General features: G+C 37.4%; 3 protein-coding genes across 3 annotated transcripts in view; all 3 read left to right on the top strand.

Moving 5' to 3' along the window:
* LOC129769107 (tubby-related protein 4) overlaps positions 1-21,858 on the top strand; it is a 125,909-nt gene that overhangs the window by 15,267 nt on the left and 88,784 nt on the right. The window contains exon 2 of the mRNA XM_055771147.1: positions 8,890-9,305. Coding sequence (XP_055627122.1) covers positions 9,210-9,305 — 96 coding nt within the window. The 5' untranslated portion in view covers positions 8,890-9,209. The remainder of the gene's footprint in view (positions 1-8,889; positions 9,306-21,858) is intronic.
* On the top strand, positions 15,373-16,024 carry LOC129769129 (uncharacterized). The gene is made up of 3 exons (XM_055771201.1): positions 15,373-15,551; positions 15,612-15,751; positions 15,826-16,024. Exons 1-3 carry the CDS (start codon positions 15,461-15,463, stop codon positions 15,946-15,948), a joined length of 354 nt encoding a protein of 117 aa, XP_055627176.1. The 5' UTR covers positions 15,373-15,460; the 3' UTR covers positions 15,949-16,024.
* Positions 19,353-20,050, top strand: LOC129769128 (uncharacterized). Its single transcript, XM_055771185.1, has 3 exons — positions 19,353-19,572; positions 19,637-19,776; positions 19,835-20,050. The coding sequence occupies exons 1-3, from the start codon at positions 19,482-19,484 to the stop codon at positions 19,961-19,963; spliced, it is 360 nt and encodes a 119-aa protein (XP_055627160.1). The 5' UTR covers positions 19,353-19,481; the 3' UTR covers positions 19,964-20,050.

Genomic DNA, 21,858 nt, shown 5'->3' with positions numbered 1-21,858 from the left:
TGGAGTAGAAATCCAAGACAGCGTGGTTTTCAAATTTGAAGATTCGGACGATATCCTTCAAGACATTCTCGAATCCCACATTCATAGCAAGAAAGCTAGCCAATTCCTCGGTTACTTCGAAATCCTTCTCTCGTCTATCACCACTGAATAAAATACATAGTCGACAGTTCGTTCTTTCAAACTTTAAAAAATTCAATTTTTGACGGATATTTGGACTCATATTTTTGTTACAGATTGAACCTTCAAAACAGCTGCAGTTTAATTAAAAATTTATTTTGTGGTTTATGTACGTAAAAAAGTATATTTCAGACAACTTTCCCTGGAATACACGTCCTTCGTCAGCCACTTTTATTTTTTTTACTAGTGCAGGCTTCCATTTTGTTTCAATTTACAGAACACACACCACAGCGATATAAAAGCGATTGCCAATAGACACTGAAATTGTGAACGAACTCGACTGCCCTCTAATGGCGTGAGCACAGCAAAATAGAATGAATTTTCTCCCAAACTTTCTCTCTTTTATGTACTCACGCGTACATACATCCCGTTGTCTCTCATAAGACGCTTGAAAAAGTGTCCAGCAGTTAAGCCAGTGTTTATACGTTGTCAGTTACTCGGTTGCGAGTGAACGCCAAATGATCCGAAGAATTACGAACGTACACATACTACGAAATTTGACATCCCCGTCCCAGAGTGTCAATTTTCGACACCAAATTTTTTTAACATATTAAGGACCGCTCACGAGTTTTCTCGTGTTTCGCGTTCCCATTTTTTCTTGGGTGAGTTTTCGATTTTCAAAAAACTCAAACTTTGACCGCCACTTTTTACGCCACTTTCCCTTAAGCCCGATTGAGTTGAAATTTGGCAAATGGTGCTTTTTTCGAAGTGGGGTAACTTTTTGAAATTTTAATAAGAAATTTTAGCGGGATAAATGCACTATGTATTTCACACGCATATTCGAATTCTTCACGTTTTTCAGTGATAATTTCCTTATAAGAACAATTTATTGGTATCAATGAGTAATTGTAACTGTTACTGTTATTTAATCAATGTATTTATTGTTGTGTGTACATTAAAGGCATCAGATTATTCGGAAAATTCACTTGTCTCAAATATCGTTCGTTGAAATGGAACCAAAGATCAGTACAATGTGGATTGAAATGTTCTTTAAATATAAAACTATGCTTTCATATCGCAAATGAAAACCAAATGATGGTGCTAATAACCTGAAACATCATTGCTGAGTGACTAAGTGATTGAGAAAGAAGATAATCGATTAGAAACCATTTCCAGATATAATTTCATGGGGATGCTCGAATTAGATTTGATATGCCGGTATCAGTGGGAAATCCATAACTAGATTTACCAGCCATTTTTCTGAAACTTGTCATAAATTACCCGTTCCCCATTCCGAATCGTACAGATTCAGTTTAATGACCCAGGGCGCCACTGCTCGCCCTCGCCTGGAAATATATCCCGCTTCCGCGTAATGACATTGCCCTCGGGGCGTCATCTCGATTTCGCTCATTTAATCATCCATGTTTCAGGGACACCCAGCCGTTCTCCGGGCGAGATATAGAGCCAATGGAGACGTCGTCAGCATCGACAACAACGGCGACTCAGTGGCTCTTTTGTCATTAGCTGAGATTTACTTTACATAATGATGGGCGATATCTTTTCGACGCCAAGTGGAACAGCTCAACTTTTTCCATGTCATGCCGACTGTCGCCTTCCTGAGTGTTCCTGAGTGTGCACGATGACGAAGGAAAATTAAAGAAAGCGGGAAACGGGATCCACGGATGACCGTCTTAAGTGTGGTGCTTTTGGAGTTGTTGTTTGCAAGAGCCGGAAATTGTGCTCGAGATGGTGGGCCATAGCGTATTATTTGTTCGCTGGCTTCGTTTCGAAGTTCGACATAGGCGACTACTGCTGGTGGTGGCTGGTATTAGAGTTCATATTGAAGGAAAAATCGATTCTAATGAGATTCTGTATCTTTTTGTCAGAGTCTTGGCTGCTTAGTATCGATACGAAGTCAAAAGTGGACCCGATTTGGAATTGATTTCTTATTCAAAATATAATATACTCTTGTTCATGTTCGTCCCTAATATGTGATCGGATAAGTGGACCGGAAATGAGACGACAGCATAACCAAGTCAGGGGACCCTTTTCACTCTTGGTGCCACTGCTAAGGGCAGCAGCGAAAAAGAAGGATTCAACGCCCGACACACCAGCGCTGTGTTCTGTTTATGGCTGAGGTGAATGACGTCCGCTCAAGTAGCCAAAGGGATAACGATAATTGAAAGTTCGTCGTAATTTATAGCAGCTTGCGTCTTTCTTCCTTCGTTTCGCTGATTGTAATTGCATTAGCTTTTATGTCGGGATCTGGTGTTGTCTGTTGTTCCATGTGGATTCGGAAGCATGTGAGGAGAGTCCAATATATAAACGGATCCTCATCCAGCTGCGGCATCGTTTCGCACGAAGGAATCAGTGCCTCTCACATCACTGTTTATGCGATAGGTAGCGCCTGATGCTGTAGAACATATTGATTTTCAGTGCAGTTAGGACTTCCGTACAGCTTTTCGTGTTGAATCGTTCACACAGAGAAGACCAACTATATTATAGTAGACTGCTTTTTCCACCATTCCATCTCAATGTTCATTGAGTGGGAGTCAGCCTCTGTTAATTCATTCCTCGTCTTCCCCCTATCCTTTGCACATCGACAGTGGCATAAATTAGGCAACACATTTTAACCCAATTCCGGAATTTATTAAAAGCATCGACCCCTTTTTAGCAGCACCCCCGTTTCTTTATCAGTGTTGTAATTCATCCGCCCTTGGCGCGACAATGGTAATAAAAGCCCCAGAACGGGGTCATCATTAAATAAGAGCTGCCAAATGATGAAGGAAAGAAGCGTAGCTTCTGTTATCAGAAACTTCTGAGGAAGAAGTAGAAGAATTGTATACCATTCCGGGGGCGGCGATAATAACACTGGTTTTGTGGCAGAGATGGTAATGACGGCTCTTCTGAATGGCTTATGAAAACACTCACACAAAAAAAGCCTCCAACATTGGTGTGGGCCGGAATTTGGGCAAAAGAATCTGTGAAGAAGAAGCATTCCGATCGTCTGGTGGATGTTTTGAATTTAGGGCTGCCAAAGGGGGCTCAGGACAGCAAAGCGTAAACTTGAGGGCTTTTGGTTGCATTTTCGGTTCACAAAAGGGTTTGTTTTTCAAAGAGCATTTGATTGATTGAGAATGTGTAATAGAAGTATGTTTTGACTCTTGAAAAAAAAGTTGATGAGTCATCCTTCACGGAAATGTTGAATCTATAACAAAAACTGCCAGCATCGTTCGTCAGCGACCTCGCCGTAGCCTATCGGAGCTAACGAATGCATATTTCAGAGTAATTTCCCACTGAAATATGCGTCCTTCCAACGGGAAAGTAAATCCTCGCTTCAACGAACCGGCTGAATGGCGCCAGTCAGTCACTCCGAAATGTTTTACCGTTGACACGACTCTGCGATATCGATCCGCAATTGCACATGGCACGCACAACCTCCGGGAGCGTACGACAGAAGGAGCCGACCGTCTCCGTTTGCTCCCGACGCTGCCCTCGGAGGCAACAGGGGCAAATGTACCATCAAAACAAATCCAAAAAATGCGACACATCATCGGGATTTTGTAGCTCATGAATAAGCAGCCAATCTGCCCTTCATTCGTTTTTGCAATCACAATCGGGTAGCATCGAATCTACATATATTCGAACCGAAAATGGTACCAATCGCAAGGCAGCTGAATTCATTGGCATTTCATTTCCGATGCTGCTGGGCTGGGATTTAATTTGTCCCCTCCCCCTCCATCACGAACACGATGTAAGCTGGTGGAAAATACTTCCCATCCTGTTTGTGCTACCGGTTTGCCCTGCCAAGGCGAAGGGTTTGATATCTCAAGTGGCGGAAGGTGTAAATGATGGGAGAGCATTATCGGATGATTGTTTTAATTTGCAATTCACCCGGTGCGACGATTCGGTGCTTTATTTGATTACAAATTGTTCGCTGCTTGATGGAGATCTAATCCTGTGGGCTATAAGTATTGTTAAACTGTGGGTACGAATCTGATATTGTCATAATGTATCTGTGACCGACCTAATCCTGGATTGTCCATAGATTATCAATTGAATTTAATTTTTGAATCAATTTGTAGAAGCTATTCTAGTGGTTACAGAATATAAGCTTTGAGATATGCGATCACTTGTCATAGGTCGTTGAATCTGACATCAGCTTCGGATATACTGACCAAATAGTTCAGGTATGAAAACGGTACACATAAATCCAAAAAAAAAATAGTTCGATATTTATTATTTATTATTTTGTGAAGAATCTTATTGAGTGAATATAATCGAGAATAAATCCAATAAAACATTCTTAGATGTACCCGCTTAGTTCGCTATATCGAAGTAGTATTGAAATGCTGAAAATACTCTGCGAAGAAGATTATCATGATATTTGCAAGTTTTATCATAAAATTTGTCGAATTTCACATCACAGTTCCTTTTTTTTTACATTTTAACATTCGACGCGCTGAATCGGACTTAGATGCTGGAATGGTTTAAAATCTGTATACTACCGAAAGTTCTGTTTGTTTGCAAATCCAAGGAAGCGATCTTCATAATAACGTTAAAAAATTGTAAGGGGTTGTATTTAGAACACGACTGCATATTTTCGACGTAGAACTCCGCAATTATATTATGCAATCCACTTGTTTACCACTTCGAATATTATTTTAGATTTTTTTGTAATAGATTATGTTCGTCGTGACAAATAAATTTGATGAACGTTCTTTTACCTTTGATATGATGCCTAGGACTACCATAATATATGAACGAAAGAATTGTCAAACGATCATTGTACTTTATATTTTCCTCTGAAATTATTGCATCTTTCATGTCTACGCAGTTCCCGAACCGGGAAAGTTCGTTCACCTCTAGTATCTGAAATGACGATTTCCCCAGGCTTCTCAGTTTAAAAGTACGTTTTAAGGAAACATATTCCGGTGTACACAATGACAAGCGAGTGCAAAAGTACTCAACTGCAAAAAATACCCCCGACCTGCATGTATCTGCAAAGCGAATTCCCCCAGGTACATTAATTTGGAAGTCCGTGTTAGGGAAACACAGCTCAGTGGGAAAAATACCCCCGACTTGCTGTTTTGATATTGCAAGCGGATTCCTCATTGATTTTGAAGTCCGTGTTAGGGAAACACAGCTCGGTGGGAACAAAAACACCCCCGACTTTCATATATATTTGCAGAGCGGATTTCCACAGGTACATCGATTTTGTGTTGGGGAAACCGTAAATCGGGCCAATCAAAACTTGGCAGTTAGGGTGTTTAACCCTCTACCGCTCAAGTTTTTTATTTATCTAAAAAAACCTACTCCACTTTTATCTCGAATTTCCAACTTTCGACATAAAATACTCCTAGCAGAAAGCTGCCAGCATAAAAACAATGTGTATGTGTGATAGATGAAAATATTCTAAAGACGTTCTAGTGGTTCTGTTCATTGAAAATAATGTCTGAATAATTTGAAAAGAGAATCCACGAAGTCCGTCTACAGGCGGGCTTGGGCTGTAGAGGGTTAAATAACGCTTGACATTTTACAGTTATTAAATTGTTCATTTCATGAACAAAAATATTGTATAAATTGTGATGGACGCGTAGAAATATTTCCTATCAAGTGATGCAAACATCTTTCCGATCTGTTAAGAAATGTTCGAGTTATAAGCATTCGAAATACGGGTAGGGTTAGCACGCAAATCGGCAGAACAAATGTATGGAAAAAGGAAGTTCTTCCAGTTTTCATGAATTTAAACCGTTTAGAGATTAGCAAATTGTAATATTTGGCATAGCAAACAAATCTTAGAGAATTTCCGATTCGATTGGTATACAAAACATGAGAATTCGTTCACAGTGAAAATAGTTATTAACGTTAACTTTATTTCATAAAAACGTGACCTGTTTTCTGATTTGGCACCCTACCTGAAAGACGTAGTTCAACGTCAAAAAACGCATAAAGAGAAATTGTCTGAAGCATGTCTTCACAAAGCCTTTTGCGACTGACATTATAAAGTCCATTTGATCCCTGAGGTCATAAGATTTTGTAGAAATGGACCTTAAAATAAAAGTGTTCTTCAACTCCTGTGTCGTCCAATTTTTAATTCTTAACTAATGTTATGGGACTTGTTTTTCATAAAATGCGTAGATGACGAAACCCCGATGTTCACCCGACTAAACTGTTACAGTAACTGAAAAAGAGATCTCAAGCACGAGTCCTCAAGTCGAAGTGGTAAACAAGCGAATCGAATAAATTACTTCCGTAGTCCGGCGTCAACAATGCGGTCTTGGACACAAGTGCCCATATTTTTTGAGAACATTTTACACCTCACTAATCAAAAATACTTCTTCCTTCTTATGTTCAAGAATTCCAATAGAATCATCAAATTAACAGCAATCTTAGTTACAGATACAGCATCTCTTCAACCTAAAGCTAAAAAAAAATATATATATATATTTTTTCGCAGCACTTGGAATATTTTTGCGATATTTTGCTTAACCAAAGAATTCTAAAGGTGTTTGGAAATACTCAGATTATTGAAGGGCTGTTAAAAATGTACGATAATAATTTGGGAGTCATTTTTTGTATAGAAAAACCGCAATTTTAGAGCGCCGGCAGAAAATTCTGTTTAAGTTCGTTGGAAATGCAGCATGTTGATAAGTTTTTCACTGTAACTGTTCTATTTGGGATCTACTGTGTTACACAGATTTTTCAATAAAATAAATGGTGTATTCGATGAAAAATTTAAATTTTCAATTTTCCTTTCTAAGTCTATATAAAAACTATTTTTTTTTCGTTGCCCCATAGATGCAAATCAAATGTTAAATTTCATGGTATGGGTGCGTTCGTAATTCTTCGGAACGTTTGACGTTTACTCGCAACCGAGTAATTGACAACGTCTAAACCTGGCTTAACTAGCAAGCTGCAATACGCAATATGCAACAGGCAACATACAGGGTAACTTCGATATAACGTACATTTCACTTTCAAAATTGTACATTGTATCGAGTTGTACGTTATATCGGAGCATAATAAAGAACTCAGAAACATAGCTTACATTATTTTATTGTGTTGCTGTTTGGGTAAGGTTAATGAATAAATTCAACTTGATGACGAAGCCAACCTTTCTTATGATGTTTCCCTTCGTACTGTTTATTAAAGCTTGATTCATTTAGAATCCAGAATCACAAAACCAGCTGTATTCCGGGATTGATTAAAGGTACAAACATCTTTTAGTACCAGAATACAGATAATAAAAATAAATAAACGAGGATAGATGAAGTTTTGGCTAGATTTGGTAAGGTTAGCTGAGAAGTACTTTAATGGCATCGTGCCATCTGAACCCATTAACACATTGCGGACCGCTCACGAGTTTTCTTGTGTTTCGCGTTCCGGCTGTTGCGGATGGATCACGAAATAGCCGTGTTTTCTTCACTTGATGGTTAAATCCTTGGTTTGCCAAGAATCTAACAAGACCTACCGATGGCTCACCTTCGTCTCATCCACACCGAAGGAAACGATCTCATTCGTTGAATCCTTACAAATGAAGCGTTCAAGTTTGCCCCAAAACGTGCGGTCCTTAATGTGTTAGGAACCTCCGCCGCCCTTATTTGAAAAATACTATGTAATGTGTTACGCACCAAAAATTATAATAAATTGAATTAAATAGATTTTGAAATTTTGTTCCGTCATTTTTTTTTTATATCTGTATTATAGTGACTTTCAACTCATTTGGCTGGTTCGTCACTTTTACTTCCATTTTTGGAAGAATGTCGGGAGTGAGAATTGAACTCGTGACCTTCAGCGTGAGAGGCATGGATGTTACCACTACGCCAGATCGCCTCCCTTGTTCCGTCGTGTTTGGGCGAAATCTCAAGAAATCTAACTCACACCTGCCTATAAAGTTATAATTTGACCTAGCTTAATATCGATATGGCTAATTCTCACTCTATCTCACAGTGTCTGAATCCTCCTAGGGATTAGTCAAAGCTATATCACGATAGATCAAACCGAGTGAAGCATAAAATTATAATAATCATACTCAACAACTCCAACAAATAATGAAAAATCTCATCTCACTTATGGTGTGCCATCACTTACGCCGGTTACTGTAAAACATTCCTCTTTCTCATTGAAATCGGATTTCATTTTTGTTCATGAATTATAGTGAAATAGGAAAATCATTCTCCTCAAATGCCTGTGACCAGCTGGCGTATGTTATAACCATAAACTCGGCCTTATGCTCGCCGGAAGCCGACATGGTTAATAATCTTACGTTCACCGGAGCACCCAACAACGAGTGTTTACACAACAGCAGTCGTGAGAGCGCATCTTTTACCGGGAGTAGCGACCCATCAGGTTGTCTGAATAAGCCCGGAAGATTTGGCTCGACTTAGAGGATACTGTGATCTGCTTACTTGTTTGTACATTTCATCGTGTACCTTATTTGCCCAGATACCGAGAGCACGAGCGTGAGTGCATAATCAATCCGTTCGGTGTGGATCTGTACCGAGATGGCTTGGAGCAAATCGATAATCGAATCGAACGCAAGTATATCAACCACCTATCGGAGCTGTTTTTCGTCCTCCTCTTGCAATGATTGGAAAAACAAGTGTGCTCAGCGTCAAGAGAAGAACCGATACTTATCCTACTGGGGGGCGAAAAAATGAAGGAAAAACGTGACAATCTGGTTGAGAGTGGATGATAAAATTTTTCAGCTCCTATTTTTTCCTTCCTCGGCCAATAATGCTTTTTGTTTTCGTTCTCTCTTGTCAACAGGTTGTAGCGATTTATCGCAGCGAATAGCGCTAAAGCAGGAGATAATACCGAGAGTGTTGGCGGGTGAATCAGGATTTAGCGGCATGAGAAAATGGCAGCCATAGATTGTGGAGAAAATACGACACGAGTGAAGTGAAGTGTGAAACAAAAATGATAAAAAGCGTAGAGTAATCGGAGAATTCGTGTCTGAGCTGTCGCGAACAGGATTTGTGCCGTACACGGTTCATAGATTCTCGGGAGGATTCACGCGGATTCCGGAAACCCTTCGTGAGAGGTGATTTTGCCCCCTTAAAATTCGGAAGAATTCCAACGCCGCGGAGATGCATCTACACTTCGAGAAGAGCTCCAACACAAAATGTGACTGCTCGATCTTGTCGCTGTCCTGGATGGGTAAAGTGCCAGACGATATCCCAGAGGTGAGTGATGTTTCATAATCAGTGTATAATCTGTTTTCAATTTAATTATTTTTCTGTAAAATTCCTACGGGTACATAAAATGGCTCTATTGATTGGAATCTTTGTTGCTTTACTGCAAGTTTCGACAAAATAAAAATATCTGAAAATTCATGGTAGAATTTAAAAGCTATTTTTCCAGTATTGGATGCTGCTTCGAGGATGAGAATGACCTTTGAATATATTATAATGAAGCTTTTTTCCAAATGAATGAAATTTCTAGATTTTATTTCAAAGAAAAATGCTGTTCAAAATTCTCGTTAAAAATTATTTAGAATAAAAATTGTTTGCCGTAACGTTTTTCTAAAAATGCAGTTCTGACATTGAAGACATAAAACATGGGAAAACATCTCAACAATTTGGAAGGGGTGAATTTCGAATGAAGAATGGAAACAAACACAATCTTTTAAAAATGGACATTTTGTGATAAGCTACTGTTTCGCCGGGGGTTTGGTGAACTCGTCTGCAGGTGGATGCTTAATGTTCACGTATACTAGCTCAAACACTTCTTGCTTTAGCACATCTCGAATGAAAAAGTATCTGGCGGCGTTCTTTCAACCTGTTCCCGCAATCTTGTGTGCAGTGGACATCAGCTCGCCATCGTATGATTCTAAGCTGACGCAACGCCCAAACGAATAGATGTGAGCTTTCTCAACAAGTTCGACTTTTGTTGTCAGCACATCGTCCTGAAAAGCGTTATGCAGATTTTACTAAGCTTCCTTGGCGTTCTTTGCGTCATTGATGAGCTTGTAGATCGTCGCCCCTAGACCCAAACAAATCATAGCTAATGTTCGCATACTTATTGAGTAATGCAACTATTGCTGCACCCCTCGGCTCTAAAGCCGAACGTGAGTGCAAGAGAGGTCACTAACATTACTACAGCTAATCCGAACATTCGAGAAAACGTAGCGACAAAGACGTGTTTTATATTTCTTTACTCGTTAAATAAATTCATTGTTTCTTGATCAGTTTAACTAGTTTCGGCTATTTATTTCCACGGCATTGTAACCTCAACAATACTAACCTTCATGCCGTTTTCCCGGGCGACATTGCATACCAATACCAATACGCGTTGTTCTCATCGCAATGTATCCCAGGTAGAGTAATTTTCCCGATCTAAACGATTCCTTCTTCTATTTCTTCCTAATCGGTGGAAGGACAGCGTTGATTCGTCTACTCCCAGCGGGCGACAATCTAGACTCGGTTTATTTATTTTATTTACAATGAGGTCCCAGAAGAGATTAGATCTTATTCACAACAAAGATTCACCATTAAACCCGATCCATGACCGCCGTTCACCAACCTCGAGTTACACTAATTCAAGTCCAGCTCCAATTGGCACCTGGGTGGAGCGATATTCTACTACGCTGCTGGTAAGGTTGCTCACTTAAAAGATACGCCTTGGTACACTTTGTGTCAAGTCTTACAGTGTTGTCAGTTCAATATCATTCATCGACTGAAGAATAGCAGTTCTAAGCTCACCAACCGTTGATAGTTGAAGATTATCAGCATTAATCCGCCGAACCATCATTAATCAGAGGTTCTCAATAGGGCTCAGGTCCGGAGAACATGTCGGCCAGTCTATAGTATCAATCTTTTTAGAGCTAAACTACTTCATCGTTTCAGTACTGGTATGAGTTCTGGCATTGTCTTGCGGGGAAATAAGCTTTGGTCTTCTGAAAAAGTAGTAAGGCCATGGACGGCTTCATTGTTTAACGACCATGACCTCAAACCAACGAACTTAGACAGTTACCAGGTATGCAATAAAGGTCCTCGTGTTAGTACAGTAGAACCCCAATTATTCGCAACAACAACTTCCATAGTAAATCTATAGACCTTCCGGGAATTTGTCAGTGAGTGGTATACTCATGCCCAACTTTCGGTCGTGGCTTCTACATTATTTGGCCACTGGTGTAAACGACCTTATAGATGGATAGTTCAATGGTTCATTGAACCATTGATAAAACATAATTTTTATGCTGAAATATCTTTTTTCATATTTCACCTCATTTTCAGTCCTCTATTGCGTTATCCGCGGTTTTTAACTACTTTTGAACTACTCGGCCGATTTAGATTATGAGTCATCTATCAATTTAAATTATAATTATGATTTTTTTTCATTATGGAATAAGGGGATAAAAATTGTTTTTTTGGACCGTCGGTTAATTTTTAAATATCACAACTCAAGAACAAAATAAAAATGAATAATGTCATTTTCGGAAAAAAGGGAAAAATGATTTTTCGGACCATCGGTAAACTTTGAAACATCCTCACTCAAAAACGAAATAAACTTCAGACAAACATACAAACATACAAACATACAAACATACAAACATACAAACATACAAACATACAAACATACATACAAACATACAAACATACAAACATACAAACATACAAACATACAAACATACAAACATACAAACATACAAACATACAAACATACAAACATACAAACATACAAACATACAAACATACAAACATACAAACATACAAACATACAAACATACAAACATACAAACATACAAACATACAAACATACAAACATACAAACATACAAACATACAAACATACAAACATACAAACATACAAACATACAAACATACAAACATACAAACATACAAACATACAAACATACAAACATACAAACATACAAACATACAAACATACAAACATACAAACATACAAACATACAAACATACAAACATACAAACATACAAACATACAAACATACAAACATACAAACATACAAACATACAAACATACAAACATACAAACATACAAACATACAAACATACAAACATACAAACATACAAACATACAAACATACAAACATACAAACATACAAACATACAAACATACAAACATACAAACATACAAACATACAAACATACAAACATACAAACATACAAACATACAAACATACAAACATACAAACATACAAACATACAAACATACAAACATACAAACATACAAACATACAAACATACAAACATACAAACATACAAACATACAAACATACAAACATACAAACATACAAACATACAAACATACAAACATACAAACATACAAACATACAAACATACAAACATACAAACATACAAACATACAAACATACAAACATACAAACATACAAACATACAAACATACAAACATACAAACATACAAACATACAAACATACAAACATACAAACATACAAACATACAAACATACAAACATACAAACATACAAACATACAAACATACAAACATACCAACATACAAACATACAAACATACAAACATACAAACATACAAACATACAAGCATACAAGCATACAAGCATACAAGCATACAAACATACAAACATACAAACATACAAACATACAAACATACAAACATACAAACATACAAACATACAAACATACAAACATACAAACATACAAACATACAAACATACAAACATACAAACATACAAACATACAAACATACAAACATACAAACATACAAACATACAAACATACAAACATACAAACATACAAACATACAAACATACAAACATACAAACATACAAACATACAAACATACAAACATACAAACATACAAACATACAAACATACAAACATACAAACATACAAACATACAAACATACAAACATACAAACATACAAACATACAAACATACAAACATACAAACATACAAACATACAAACATACAAACATACAAACATACAAACATACAAACATACAAACATACAAACATACAAACATACAAACATACAAACATACAAACATACAAACATACAAACATACAAACATACAAACATACAAACATACAAACATACAAACATACAAACATACAAACATACAAACATACAAACATACAAACATACAAACATACAAACATACAAACATACAAACATACAAACATACAAACATACAAACATACAAACATACAAACATACAAACATACAAACATACAAACATACAAACATACAAACATACAAACATACAAACATACAAACATACAAACATACAAACATACAAACATACAAACATACAAACATACAAACATACAAACATACAAACATACAAACATACAAACATACCAACATACAAACATACAAACATACAAACATACAAACATACAAACATACAAACATACAAACATACAAACATACAAACATACAAACATACAAACATACAAACATACAAACATACAAACATACAAACATACAAACATACAAACATACAAACATACAAACATACAAACATACAAACATACAAACATACAAACATACAAACATACAAACATACAAATTACAGGACATGCTAAATGAAAACGTTTAAAAAAGCCCAGCTTTCAAGGAAAATAAAAAAAAATATAGCGCCCTTGATTCCGAGACCCTGAAAACCATAAAAAACCAATACAATCAAAAATTCCGAAAACCAAATCCATTTTTAGGAAGTGTAGTATTTTTTCATAAAATATTGCTAATTGACTTTAATTCGATATGTCGATCAACTGAAGCGGTCCAGTAGTTCAAAAGTTATGAAATTTTGAAAAAAGTCATTTTAGGAAAAATGGGAAAAAAATAATTTCTTCGGACCATCCTGAAATTGTCATACTGGAAAAATAAAAAATACGGGTCTAATGTTTTGCGATAAAGAACAAAATTACTTTTCACGAAAATCTGAGAACCACTATATCGGTTTGGCATGGAAAACCTTTGTTATAATGAAAAGTTTCAATAAAAATGTCGGAAATGTATAGACGAATGGTTAAATAAGAGTTAGGAGTACGTGTTTTAAGTAATTAAATAACATGATGTGAAAATTTTCAATCAAATTGTAACATTTTAAAAATGGCTTGGTACCAAGGCAAAAAGAATGTAGAGATAAGTGTTCTGGCGAGCTATATTCACTATCGTTGAAGAGCGATATAGTGTCGTTTCAAAACCCAGTTTTGTTTGAAATCTATGATATCAATACATTTTATGGTCACATAGTCCGGCATTGCTTGGAGTTTAATAAAACAACATAGAATTCAAAGACTTACCATCCAATATACTAATCTCGAATTTAAATGTATCTTATCTTTGAAGATTTTCGAGTTGGATTGGTTAATAGTCTTTTCCAATTTCAACTGAAACTGAAATGTTTCGATAATTTTGTTTCCCTAGATTTTGTTTCACATTAGTAAACTGCTACCAATGTGTAACCATTGTTATATTGAATAAAAAAAAGAATTAAGACTGCTGCTGATTCACTGTTCGAAACAGATGGTTTTGTCACATTGAATCACTTCTATCGATTTCTCGATAAGATAAGTACTTCGTGTATATCCATGCAGATATATCATTGTACCAAAATTTATATTACGCCCACGAGTTGCTATCCTCCTGGCAGCTAACAAATTTCGACCACATCATTTTTCAATTTTCCATCGGCCTCCTCAGCTCCCAGCCCAAGCAGGATCGTTTTTCCATCCATGGCCAAAAACCACGGTATTAACCACTGGCGCTCGTAAATCCAAAACCCATCCTGGGAGTGCTTCACATTCGCGCAACGAGCCGGAGGTTAGCCCGAGATTGGAAATCGATTTTAACGATGCGATCAACACGTCCAGCGGGACCCGTTGCTAGTGCTCTGTGGCTATGGGTTTATGGTCATCACCACTAGCGGGCTGTTCTGTAATTAAGCGACGTGATAACGTTAATTATAGTTTCATATTGGTTTTGTCGAAATTTCATTATAGCGCGGAAGGGATGTGATTCATGTGGGAACATAAGACTATTCTGGTGGAGGGTTTATTGGCCAGTCCACAAATCGATGTATATTTATCAACATGTTAGTGGTAACGATTCACGAGAATTCATAATTATACACGGTAAAAGTGCTCATGTATTGGTGATTATATCGTATAAAATTATTTCAGATGAACACCCACTTGAAAGCTTCATTGTGTCAAAACTTAACACGAAAGGAATACTTCCGTACCATTTTATCTTATCTAATTTCAGTGAATCATTTTGTTTTTAACGGAAGCCAATGTGTAACATGACATGAGTAGTTGTTTTCTAGTCGAGTGAGAAACAGTGCCCCGTTCAAAATTTCAATAATCAATAAACCACCTTCTGAAATGAAATTTATGCTCGGAGCATTAGTAATTTTGGCTTTCGTAGCACTGGTTCACTGCACCTGTAACATTGGTTTTGGGAAACGGGAGAGAAGTAATATTGAATTCACAAACAGTATGATAATCTTATTCTGATTAATCTCTTTTCCCATAGACGATCTTGAATTAATATCCCTCCAAGCCCGATCAGGGCCCGTTCAGACACCTCAAAATCTGACGCTGTTTTTCGACTACGAAACTGATCCCACGCGGAATGAAGAGATCACACTATACCACGTGTATGGATCCGTTTCGGTATTGTTGGATGAGATGTGTTTCCGCAAAAAGAACGCCATATCTCACGCACTTTTCACTTTTTTTTTGTGTAGAATTGCAGCTTCAGACTGAGCCCTTCGAACTCTAGAAGAGCATTTCGGGTGGAACTAACCACCGTTCAGCCGGTTGTGGAGCTGCATGGAAATGTGACCGTCTATGGATTCCGATGGGGGTAAATGAAGTGGCTTCCGTAATGTATGTTTAACATGCATGAAAATGTGTGATGCTTCAAATAAAAACATCTTTTTTCATCCCGTAATAAGTGATTTATTCCATATCTCCCGTGTGCGTGGAACCTGGAAGGCTCATGGGCCGAGGAAAATCAAGCAATTCATATTCACGTTTTTAATTATGGACACGTTTTTTTCCCGCCGCATAGACGCCGGAAGCGATGTTTTCGCGTACGTAATTGTGGGTGCATTGAACTTCTTTTTCGTGTGTAGCTGCGAAAACAAATGGGTCGTCATTTTTCTACGTCAATCTTTACGCCTCAACATGTCTAGACACATCGATCAGCTTGGAAGCGAGTGACATAATCCGTTTTTTTTGTTTTTGTGGCACTTCATTTCGTCTTCTCAGAGGATTTTATTATTAAGGCTCATATGGCGTCAGCCTGACGGGGCCGGAAGTTCAATATTTCGACAATGTTTGCCTTACAACTATGTTAGTAATATGTAACCGATTAATCGCGGTTAGCTCGAGGTTAGTATTATAAGCGTTTCATAATTTGGATGTTGCAGTCTCCAATGCGCTGTACGTGTGCCCGACACGGAATACTTCCTATTGGGATGCAGCTGACCATTAAATTAAATTGGTTGATAGAAACAATAGAGTTTACTATAGATGTTTGCGATAAAATAATAATCACACTTTATAACTAGCTTACTTCAATGTTTTTACTTCCAAAATGTTATTTTTTGAATCCATTAATTTAGATGTTTCACAACTACATCTATATCTAACTTAATTTTCTCATTTTTTAAATGGAAACACCAGTATACGTAGTGGTATACTACGTAGTGTCCTTTTTTTTAAATAGAGCCAGTTTAAACCAACAGAACTCGAAACGAAAAATAATTGGTTGATTTTTAAAATTTGACATGACTATTATCGCTGCCACCCTATGTAAAACAAATAAAAAATATAATTTTTTGAGGCGGTTATATACCGGATTCAACAGTGAAAAAAAATCGGAAACTGTATATAATCGAGCCCGTCCTGTGTAGTAAACTGGTGATGATAAATAGAATGATGAAACTCATGGTCGCAGTGGCTTATACAGAATATAATATCCATACATAAATTTTAATTTCTTAATTCTTCGTTGTGATTATAATCGTCTTCAGAGATCCTACAAGTCAAGGAATATTCCTGGTACTTTACACTTTTTCAGGTTAATCACAGATTTCAATGACAAAAAAAGTGATCTTAACAGATTCAGTGGATGCTGACGTGATTTACAAAAGAAACAACAATATTTCTCCACACGGAACTACAGCTGGAAAGCTCGAGATAGCGTCCACATCCTCCAAAACGAATAATAAGAACTACAGTGGGGTCTAGAGAGCTCTGCTCTCCTTTTCATTGTGAAAATGTCATCGAAAACAATTTACGATTCAGCTGAATAATACCGCTATTCATGCAAGTAATGAAAGTAAACAGGCGAACGCATATCCAAACATAATTTTGCTAGACTGGCTGACTCATTCGCCGGATTTGAATCCAATAGAAAACCATTAGGGGATCCGAGGTCGAAAGATTCACATCGAGAGGAAGCAGTATGCTACAGTAGATGAGATCAAAACTCTGATTTCGGTATCTTGGGGAAATATCGCGAATCTATTCTGAATATTTTGATAAATAGTATGCCTAATATCTTTTTTATATAATTAATTGACACAGTAAGGTAACTGTTTATCAAAATCTGAAAACTGACGAATTTGATGTTTTTGTTTGATTAAAAAGTGTTAAATTGTAATTGGTTTTGTAGACACTGGACAGCAAAAATATGTATATTCAAGCCTCAAATGATACTGCAATTTTTTTTTTCAATGTATTGGTGCTAAATAAATACTACTTGGAGTACTAAATAATGTATCAAAACCAGGGCTCGGCAAAGTCATATTCAACTGAGGATAGTCAGGGGACTATGAAGAAATTCGTCTTCGTTTTCTTTCAGCGTTCTGTTCAGCGGGCGTTTAGTTGCTGTCTCACTCTACGACTCGACTATCACATTTCATTCTTCCCCATCAAATGGACTTCATTGCATATTGAAGTAACTCCCCCACAATGAATTCCTTTCTCTCTCTCGTGTATCACATATGCATGTATCGATGTTTGAGTTCAACGTGATTTGATATACACAACAGGTGAGCTAAATTTTGTTTTGTATCGTACACGAAAATTACCCACACATATTAAATAGCGTGCAGTGTTGTGCTCAGAAACAATGACAAATTTGTGAATGTTGTTGATATAAATCCTCGTTTTTCTGTATGTTTTTTTCACAAAATTGAACTCGGTGACAAAATAAACTAAAATGTTGTTTAGAATTCCTCCCAAACTGCACGCTATTTACTAATACTAACGCGAGGAATTTTATGGCATACCTGGTAACTGTCGAAGTTCGTCGGCTTGAGTTCACGGTAGGTAAACAATGAAACCGTCTATTAATGGTGTAGCTACTTTTTGCATCATAAATCAAGTTATCGTTTTATGGACGTTTAAATAAGATTGTGTACGCGGGTAACGATATTCGTGTCAGGGGGAGTAGTAGTGTGGATTGAAATCAGGTTTAATGAAGAGGCATATTTGTATTCATTAGTCACGTCAATTAGAATAACCATTTGCTAAAATAGTTCATCGGCCATCCTCGCTCTTAACACTCGTCAATTCATTTCTAGTCAATTCTAGGCACGTTGACGGCAGATGCTGAAGTAGTCCTAGTCGAAGCAAAGCTACTGAGAGGAGGGTCGATTTTCATTTTTCATATCGAAGATTTCGGGCTCTGATCAAAACATTGGCTTAAACTCTTATTACATGCGTTGGGAGATATTGCAAGTGATCATATAAAAGTTCAACGAATTACGAAATACGAAATTCATAAATCGTTACTCAGAACATCAATCACTACTAATGAAAAATATTCTTTACGAAATAGGAGTCATGAAATTCAATTTCGATATGTCATTAGTCTGTCCCTTTTTAGAACATGATTATCTCTCATTTGCAAACAATAATGTTTTCATCGAACCATAGCTTTTCCGAGAATCGTAAATTTTGGGCGTTACACATATAACGACATTCGAGTGCATTGACGCTTAAATGTCATACGCTGATAAAAGATCAACAATCATCCGGTGTTAGATAAGATGTTTATGATAGTAAAAAATAACACTTTGCCAATTTCCGCACACTGAGCCGCCGATCACTAGAAAACAGAAAACTACCATCAAAATGTTCTGAAAGAAGATGTCAACAAAAAAAACTTTTAAATCAGACACATTACTAAATTCTACAAAATGAATCGTTGACCTGGCTCAGTGTGCACTTCGCGGGCGATGGCTGTTTCTTTCTTATCACTTCACAATTAATCGGCCGATACGCGCGCACACAGTTGTTATTTAACGGATGCCATTTGTGACCTGCAGTATTCAGTTTCGTGCTAGTAAAAATTGTGTCCGTCATATCAAAATTCCTACCGGAGAAAATGAACTTTAAGATCTGTCTTCTGCTAGTTGCCATCGGCGTGTCGCAGGTGTGTTCCGTCTGTAATGTTGGGCTCGGTAAACGACAAACGTGTAAGTGAATCATTCTAAACCTGAAAATTGTTTTGATTGATAATTTGTTTTCTGTTCGCGCTAGTTGACCATGAGGTGGACGTGTTGAGGGTGCAAAAGGGCCCCTTGCCGATCCCGCAAAATATGACCCTGATCTTTGACTACGAAGTGGATCCCACTGATAGTTTGGAAATGACTTACGTTCAAATTCAGGGATCATTATCGGTATGTCATGAGCTACGATAATTGGTTTTGAATTAATTTTTGTTCGCCGACTATCTAGAGCTGCCTACTTGTCATTGATAACAATGTAGATGTCAAAAAAGCTTTCCGAGTACAAATGCTCAGCCCGGAACCTGTGACAGAGATGCAAGGAACTGCCAAAGTCTATGGAATTCGCCGAGGGAATTAGAACAAGTTACAGAGCTCAAATTCAATGAAAAGAAAATTTTCGCTCACACACAGAAAAGAAATAAACAATAATGTGTTTGTCTTAGGATTGGGCGATCTCGGATCGATTTTTAGAAGATCGATCTTTTCCATTCCGATTTCCGATTTTTTGAATCGATTTTTTGTGCTCGAGAAAATCGAGAAAATCTTTTTTTTTATCTTTTTGTAGATTTGTTTTTCAGTATACTCGATTTTTTTATCTCACCAAAGACCAGCTAACATTTCGTTCAAACATAATGTCAACATTTGGATTGCTTAATCAACAATTTACTCCTGTATAAATGTGTACAGAGATAGAACTAGCGGCAGCTACTGAGGGGATGAACTGTAACCGGTTGCGCATAGGATCACTGAACCTGATCTTGGAATCAATTATTGGCGAAGGTCGTTTTCTAGAACTGGCGCCAAAATGAAGAATCGGCTTCGACTAAATGACAGATGTATGGCACGATTAGCTTTTATGGGATCATTGTCAGCTGAGTTCTAGGCGGTTGTTGAATTTCTAATATTTTTTTTTTCAATAAATTTATCAAATAGAACATGGCATTTGAAATGATATTTGAAGAGAAATATGAAAATTGTATTTCCTGTTCGAAGAAACGACAGCATTCATATAGAATAAACAGATAAACCGAAAAAAAACTTTTAATTTCTCAAAAATCGATTCGGCAAAGATCGATTCATTGGTACCGATTTAATCAATGGATCGATCCCTACGCCGTTTGGAAGATCGATTCGATAAGATCGTCTTTTTATGAAGATCGCCCAATCCTAGTTTGTCTACCTCATTATTGAATAAACGTTTTTATCGGAGGCAGAGGCGATCGACGTTTATCAAAAGAACGATGGATATAACGTCAATATTCATCATCATTTTCATCGTGTGTCGCTCGAATTCTCCTTCATAAGTAAGATTAGTGCTCTAGCACCGTTGTTGAGACACAACATCGCTCTCTTCCCTCTTACGTCTGCAGATCACGGATGCTAGCATAGATGATTCTGGACTGCAAGGAAACCCATAGCTATGCCTGGAATGGGATCTACCAAGCGAAAAATCCGATATACGTGAAACACATAGTAGCTTTCCGTTTCCACCCTTGCTTGTCCTACATCGTACCGTATCCGTTGCGTGTGCTAGAGGGACCGATACTTTCTTTCGGCGTCTGAAAGGCGCAGTCACCGTTTCCAGCTCCGTTACGACTGAATGATGGGTGAATATTTATTCGCTCCCTACGAACGCCAAGCGCTAGGGCTTCAGCAGTATTATTCGATACGATCAAATTTGACTTTCTGATAGATTGCTATTTCGGGAGGTATCCGAGTACTAAATGTATCGAAACACGCAAGCAAAACATTCCAATGATAAACCAGACTCTTGCCGGCGAAACATGGATTGAGATGGCAGCAAACTAAGCATTTCGGTACGACTTCACTAAGCCCTGTATTTACGTTGTTTTCCTCGAATACAAACGGTGAAATTTCCATACGACAATGGAAATGAAAATTTACCAATTAAATCAGACAATGTCAGTCATTACATTTTCCCATATGCTTCAGCTGGGAATTAGAACATAATCGTTGACTTTACACATGTCAACCGCATTCATCCTTTCGGGCCGGGATTTCACCAGAGAACGACGTCAACGCACGACGCAAATTGGCACAGAGTCTGGGTCTGTTTTCGTCCCCCGGGAAACAGTCATATGAACCCATCAACATGACACAAACACACCTGGTGTATCGTATTGCTTCTCACATTCGTTTTCCATACATATATTCGAACACAAGTCGATGGCGCACAAGCCAGCAATGGTTGGGCAATGTTATAGCTCTTCCATATGGGGCTTTGATTTGCAT

This window comes from Toxorhynchites rutilus, chromosome 1 (genome assembly GCF_029784135.1).
Source record: "Toxorhynchites rutilus septentrionalis strain SRP chromosome 1, ASM2978413v1, whole genome shotgun sequence".
Taxonomy (NCBI): Eukaryota; Metazoa; Arthropoda; class Insecta; order Diptera; family Culicidae; genus Toxorhynchites; species Toxorhynchites rutilus.
The sequence above is the reverse complement of the archived record's forward strand: the minus strand, read 5'-3'. Positions and strand labels throughout refer to the sequence as shown.